The sequence below is a fragment of the Lactuca saligna genome, chromosome 3 (assembly GCF_052625555.1).
Source record: "Lactuca saligna cultivar CGN05327 chromosome 3, ASM5262555v1, whole genome shotgun sequence".
Lineage (NCBI taxonomy): Eukaryota > Viridiplantae > Streptophyta > Magnoliopsida > Asterales > Asteraceae > Lactuca > Lactuca saligna.
The window spans coordinates 55029312-55036910 of NC_136419.1; the positions used below are offsets into that span (position 1 = coordinate 55029312).

Sequence of the window (7599 nt, forward strand, 5' to 3'; positions counted from 1 at the left end):
ATAGTCTATTCATTGGGTACTAAATCCATTGCTACCAGTGTTTATCTAATAGGTACTAAGTCCATAGCTACCAATTCCTTAACATGTACTAAATCCATAGCTACCAGTGTTTGTCCAATAGGCACTAAGTCCATAGTTGCCGATGTTTATTAGTTAGGCACTAAGTCTATAGCTGCCAATGTTTACTCACATCATCTTTTATCTCTCATCATTCATCTACCCATATCATACCCAACATATTCGTGTATATAAAATACGTATACAATTTAAATCATCTAAAACATGTATAAAAACGTTCATCCAACATAGACAACAAGTATACAAATAATATGCACACATAGCATGTAGTTTATATAAAATACTTCATATCTATGTGTAAGATGAAAGTAACTATGCACTCACTTGAAAAGGTGGTGATTTTGAACTCTGACAACGCTTCACTTCTTGAAAAAAATAATTTCCTCCGACGAAACCTAGTATTATTACCACTAGAGTTTAGTCTATTATTCACCGAGACTAATTAATAGTATAGCTATTATTACTATTATATAACCGTTAAATAATACTTATATAACCCATAATAATAGCCCAATTACTTATTATATGTTCTTAATAACGTTAATATAATTAAATAAAAACTATATTAAAAATAGCGTAGGCGTAGCTCATTTACAGCGGGTTTTATAGAAAATCAGGCTTTGCTTGGAGCAGCATTCCCGTGCTGAAAAGCTCTTCTTCTCGAAGCCGTCGAGCACTTAGGGGCTTCCGCCTCGTGCTAGGGAGGTTCCCTAGGCTTTTCAGGGCTAGAGAGAGGTTCTAGAGACAGAGTAAAGAGAAGAAAGAATGAAAAACGTGTGAAGAAAATGAGGGTGGGAGAGGTTCTATTTATAGGGTGAAAATGGCTTAACTTGGTGCCACATGTCACCATCTAGTGGCAAGACTTGGGGAGAAAGCAATGGCCAAGTTTGTGCCATATCACTCATTTTCGCATAGCACACTTCCGACTTCTAAAATCCGTAAGTTTCACATACGTCCTCCATTTTTGATGTTCTTTATATCCACGCGTAGGTAAAAATAATATCTACAACTTTCATTTTGACCTCGTCGGCTAATTCTCGACCGATCTTAAACTTAACAGTACAAGGAGATTATATTGTTAAACGTCCGCGTAAAATTCATAACTTCTACATACGGACTCTGTTTTCATCTGTCTTTTTACCGTTGATTTCCTATTAATGAGATCTTCAACTTTCATTTAGGTTGCGTAAGCCAAAAACCGCTCGAACTAAAATTCGAGTTTCGGGTCGTGCACTGCTAAACCGAATCTTAGAAAAATCATAACTTCCTCATACGAAGTCAGATTTGGGCGTTTGTTTTATGGATTTTCTCGGTTTAACATATAATACAACTTTGGTTTAGATCACTAAGGCTAAAAAGTCCTCCATCGTAAAATCACTATTTACGCTTCCTGGTGCCGTGCCGGTTCCGTCGCGAAACTTCGACGGGTCATAACTTCTTCGTTATAACTCCGATTTTGACGCTCTTTATATGTACGGAAACCTTGTGACATATTCTAAAACTTGGTTAAGATTATTTATTCTAAATAATCTTTTGTCGAAAAGTCATGTTCGACCCCTATTACCTCTAAATTGACTAGCCCGGATCTACGAGGGTTACAATTACTATTTCGAAACATTTTGTAATAAATAATGTTTTTTGAATGCTTGAAAAAGTTTTAAATATTTAAGAATTTTATGGATGTTACAATAAATTTCGTCTATAGCTATGTGTGGATATAAAATACGTCGAAAACAGAGCTCATATGACGACAATATGAATTTTTAAAGAAATCAGAGTTTTCGTGCGCACAAACCAGAAGCATGGCGCACTTCTGACCCACCATAGGATTTCGACACCTGTCACCACCCAGACGATGCCATATCAGCGTCTGAAAATTTTCACGGCGCGCCCCGACAAAGTGTACGAGGCACTTATGTTTTTCAATCTTATATAAACTGCGTTTTGCAACTTCATTACTTATCCCTTTCATCCAGATTCTATCTGGAATTCTCTTGTATCTCTAGCCCTTTACTCTCTAGTTCCTAACCACTTCGGCGAAATCCTGTAGTGTCAAATAGCTGGTGAATAGAAGCTCCCAGATCAGTGTTCTGACCGCATAATTCCCGGTTTTCTCTAAAAGCTCTGTAAGTTAAGTTATACTTATTATATTCAAGTGTAACTGTAACTATAGTCATAGTCATTATTATGAACATATAATTAAGATTTATCACTGATTCCAAGTCATTATACTAACTGATCTACTTACGGAGATGATATATACACTGGATTTAGTGAGGTGTTTAAAGTGAGATTTCCAAACAGTACTCTATATACCAAACTCCCTCCGGTATGATCCTATCTAGTTGTTCCTTACTTTATAGATCTTGATGTAGACATTGGGATTAGTGAAGAATCTAGATTATCATTAGTTATCAGGAATATAACACTAAGAGTAAATTACTGAAATCGTCCCTATGCTTTGATTAAAATTGCACGTTTGGTCCCTAACTTTTATTTTGCACTCGGATCGTCCCTATGGTTTGATTTTGTTGCGTTTTTCGTCTCTATGGTTTAGTCAAAATTGCACATTTGGTCTCTAACTTTATGTATGCAAGGGACGAAAAATGCAACAAAATCAAACCATAGGGACGATCCGAATGCAAAAGAAAAATTAAGGACCAAACGTGTAATTTTAACCAAACCATAGGGACGGTTTTAGTAATTTACTCTAATACTAACACTAAGCAATATGAACCAAGGTCACGTCAGAGAAAAAGATAAGTATCAAGGCGAAGTTCTACTGAAATTTTAAGGCATCCACTTTTATCAAATGAGTACATATTTACTTTCGTCTTACCCATATATATGAAGAATTTAGATAATTTAATGCTATATGTGCTTATGTGTAGAGGTGTTATGTGTTAGATGAAATGTTATAAAGATAAATTTATATGATTTATACCGTATATGTATTTTCATGAAAATAATACATTGGGTAAAGAAAGGTAAAAATGATAAGATGTCAGAGTATGATGAAAGATAAAAATAATAATAGGATGTCACGACATAAATAGTGCTATTATACTACCAATTTAAGAACTAATGCTATATTGTAGTAACGATGTAGGAACTAGTATTATTGTACTAAGAATGTAAAAAACTAGTACTATTGTACTAATGATGTAGTAACTAGTACAATTATACTAACGACGTAAAAAATAGTATTATTGTACTACAGATTTAGGATATAGTACTATTGTAATAACGATATAAGAACTAGTACTATTGTACTAATAATGTAGTTATCTAATTGAATATAGATGTAACCAACGACGACCCTTAAGATAGGACTCTATAGATGAATAAATATGATAATGGAGATGGATAATTGAGTAAATTTTTTGATAGATAATTAAACATACTAATTATATTAACGTGAGTTTAAAACCCTATGTATTCAGTAGGTTTCCCAACCTGATCCATTCAGCTTCTTTATATCATAGGTAACGGTATAAATGTACATGAATGATGAGAGATTCAGGGAGATGTGGACTATTAGTCTAAGATACTTTAAGGCCTATATGCTTATGTTTCTTGTATCAATTATGACATCTTAAGTTTTATTTTAAAGATATTAATGTAAAATGTTTCTTTGGAAATGTTTGATGTTAATATTATCTCACACTGAAATAATATTTTCAGGACAAATTCATCACTAATAAACACTCTATTTTTAAATAAACATAAATTTAAAGTTTTAAAATGGAAGTAAATTTCGGGATGTCACAAAATATACCTATCTACTAATCTCGTTCAACACCAACACACCAAACGCATCTACAAATTGACCATCATCTAAAATATTCGAGATACATGCACCACCCTCATAGTATGAGCACGACATCCATTGGTTTTACAAAGGAACAACAAATATTTGTATTGTGTCAAGCGTTAGGTTTCAATTGGTTTAGATTTCCGTTTGCTAATCTGATGTTTTTAGTACTTCAAAACATATAGATGTTGTAGTATGGAGATTGCCAAATATAAACACTACATATAACCAGGGGCGGATCTAAAGAGATCCTGGGGTAGCCCGGGATGTCCCTCAAATTTTTTCGATAGTGTAATTTTCTTAAGAACAATTAGTTTTAATTTTGCAGGTATTCACATATTAAATAAACTGCAAAAGATTAAAATCAAGATAGTTATACATCAAGTGGTAAGGTGCACATGTCTTCCAGACCTTTTTTTCTTAACAACTTATAAGAATCGTATATTGGTATATTGGAAAGAAGGGTAGTATCCCATTTCAAATGATAATTTACATCTTTTTTCTCTGAACTTTTCAGATTATTTCATATTCTACCATGGTTTTCATTTTATGTTTTATATAAGAAAATTATTTAAATAAATGCCATACACAACATATATTGATATTATCTACTCCAGTTGGGTACATATTTAATTCATTAAAGTGTGTGTTCAAGTTTATTATTGACATATAGTTTTCAAATTTTAATTTAAACTTGTGGGAATTAGTTTATATATACATTTTTTCACGGCCATGCGATTAAGATTTGGGTTTAAAACCGAATTCTGAAAACCCAAGTACCTCCTAAAAAAATTGGACTACCCTACAAAAATTAGGATACTCCTTTACCTTGATCTTCACTCCTTCACTGCCTATAACATATAACTCGATATCGTTTTGTAAAAAAAAACATATTGTTTTCTCATAGTATTTACAGTAACCGTCGTATGAATATGTGTGCTAAGAGACAAGCGGTGACGATAAAAAGTGAGTATCATCTTTTATTGTGTTAATTAGAAGATAGTAGAGATGACTGAGGAGCATATTCGGTAGAGACCAAGAAACAAGAAAGAATGGTACATGTGGGTCACCTAGGCTTGGAAGTTATATTAGAATAAAGTTCGATCCATGATGCCAAATGACTTTGCTAGATCTAATTTGTGTCCACCAGGTAGTGCAAATTTGCGTCAACTCCTTTCTTTTACTAGAGAACAGTTTAATCGATGCAATTGATGGATAAATAATGGATGGAATCCAGTCTCCCTTATAAAGCAACAAAGCTGAAGCAATCCATCATCATTAAAAGAACACACAAATTGGAAAACACGATTATTTTTCTTCTATTCCTTATTAAATTTGTATGAACATTCTTAATTAGAAAGACCTAATTAAGCATAGAACTTACCTTACAAAATTGTAAGATGGATATGTTAGCAATATATGTTATAGTTAATTATTTGCTAAGCAATGGAAACCCGGAAGAAGATGACCTTTTCACAAATCTTCCTTTCATTCTAGGCCTCTTCTCTGCATTCAGTTTTCGTACCTCGTATCTTATTTTTTTCGAAAACAACCTTGTTCGCCTCTTTTCTCTATACCTTGACACCCTTGCCTCTCTCCCTCCATCTAAAATTGCCGGATTCCCCGTTATCATTCCCATATCTCCATAAGGATGATGATGCTGATGATGCATTATCCCACATCCACCCTAAGAAATCAAAAGAGCCAAAATATTAGTCCTATTGTTAATCCGACGTCGAACAACACCAAATGATAATTTGATTTTCATAAAAGACGTTAAGAAAAAGTTGGTTATATAAATATACGATTTGTCAAAGTGTCATTAAGGTTGCATAAAGGTCTACTTGACAATATGTCAAATCATGCACTGAAATGCACCGCAAAAGGCATGACTTTTACGCAGGTAACACTTTTTTTATCACAACTATATTTTACTTTTCTCCTAAAAAATAACATTTGATTAAATATATAGTTTAATAACATATGTTGATTATTAATCCAATGTCAAAAAGATTTCTTTATGAAATACAAATAGGAAAAACTTGTGATTCTTAAAAGAGTGTGATTTTAGTGTGAAAGAAAGACAACATATACATAGTTAAAAAGTAAAAAGAGTATAGTAGACCTACCAGGCACTCAGGCCAACAATCATCGGGATCCAACTCCGGCCGATCTCCGGTTGTCCATGGTGATCTTTGCTCATCCCAAGCGGCAATGATTCCTTCATAATCTAGCTTTAATATTCTTTTTTGCTTCTTATTTTCATCATCATATCTTTCTATATTGATAACCACATGATAATCTTCATCCTCTTTCACCACACCCATACCATCTCCGACACCACCTTCCACCGTCAACTTCTCGTCTTTTTCCTCCCATAACGGTGAATCGTAATCAAAGCTCAACTGAAATGGCTCTCTCATCATCTCCATCTCATTCTCCACCGTTTCACACTGCATCTGATCTTCTTCAACCTTCACTCTCTCTAAGCTTTCGCCACCCGAATCCTTCTCTCTACAATCCAACAACCCTAATCCTTCCATAGCAAACGATTCCTCATCAAGACCTTTTCCCAGTAAACTTTCTACATCAGCGGCGAACTCCGCCAGCTCCATATCGGAGGGAAGTATCAACCCATTGAAACTATTCAAATCGAACGTCACTTTCGATCCATTATTATGATCTGCGTCCACCGGAGTTGTCGCCTCCGTGTCTTTCACAGGCGTTGCCACCTCGTTTGAATTCCCGGAAAGACAAAGTTCCGCGGCAAAGGGGTCAAAGATCGGAACCTGATACAAAAGTTGCTCATCGGATGTCACGGCGGTGGTCTCATCACTACCGATCTCCGGAACTAAGTGAAGTGGATTGAAACTCATACTGCTTTCTTCAGATTTTGGCGTCCGTCGAGACGCCTGCTTGTGGTGGTTCCCACCACGAGGAGTTCTTGGTTTTTTGGTAAAACCATGGTGCCATGGCGGTGGTGCTGGTTTCTCCAAAGAAGAAAGCTTCAAAGAAGCCACCTTTAGACGAACCCTTTCGTGACGACGAGCCAACGGGTTGGCCGAATGAACCGAAGCATCACACGATTGGCACAAGAAAGCGTCATCGGCAGCACAATACCACCGAGCACGCTTTCTTATACAATTATCACAAGCTCTTGCCGTTTTTCCTCCTACTACGTTAGCCAATTTCTTGTCCGATGAGACCATTTGGTAGGGGTATCGACTGTAGGAACTTTTTGTTTAAAAATTATGGAGTTTGTTGAAGAAATGTATGATGGGATTGTAGGTTTTGTGTTGTGAGTGTGACCCACTGTATGCACTTTTTACAGAGAACAGTGTGGTCATATTGAAGAGATTTATAAAGAAGGTGAGTAGATGCACTTGCCTAGCTTCAGAAGGTCCCACAAAATGCCTTATCTTCATTTAATTGGCTAATATATGAACTCCATCCGTGATTTTGTTTCGCTATTGGCTGCCTTTCCCATCAATGGATTTCTTGTGGGGTCCAAGAAATTTAAGCCCTGGTTCCCCATATCATTTTTATTGAATAATGTTTGTACCAAAGAATGAGTGTTTAATAAGCGCAATTGTGTTTTTCTATTATTTTCTACTGATTATTGGTAAAAGTTAGAGGTAAATATATAAATTAGATAGATAGAAAGTGTATATATCATCAAATGATATATATTTGTTTGTGTATATATC

General features: G+C 35.0%; 1 protein-coding gene across 1 annotated transcript; it reads right to left on the reverse strand.

Moving 5' to 3' along the window:
- Positions 1 to 5187: 5187 nt before the first annotated feature.
- Positions 5188 to 7237, reverse strand: LOC145036593 (zinc finger protein CONSTANS-LIKE 16-like). The gene is made up of 2 exons (XM_078985055.1): positions 6022 to 7237; positions 5188 to 5579 (listed from the first exon to the last, which is right to left on the reverse strand). Exons 1-2 carry the CDS (start codon positions 7099 to 7101, stop codon positions 5325 to 5327), a joined length of 1335 nt encoding a protein of 444 aa, XP_078841181.1. The 5' UTR covers positions 7102 to 7237; the 3' UTR covers positions 5188 to 5324.
- Positions 7238 to 7599: the final 362 nt, after the last annotated feature.

Excerpts from the sequence above, each read along its gene's own strand:
- LOC145036593 (XM_078985055.1), bottom strand. The coding sequence starts at position 7,101 with ATGGTCTCATCGGACAAGAAATTGGCTAACGTAGTAGGAGGAAAAACG. Across the intron at positions 5,580-6,021 it reads ATTGTTGGCCTGAGTGCCTG|GGTGGATGTGGGATAATGCA; the intron begins GTAGGTCTACTA and ends TTGATTTCTTAG.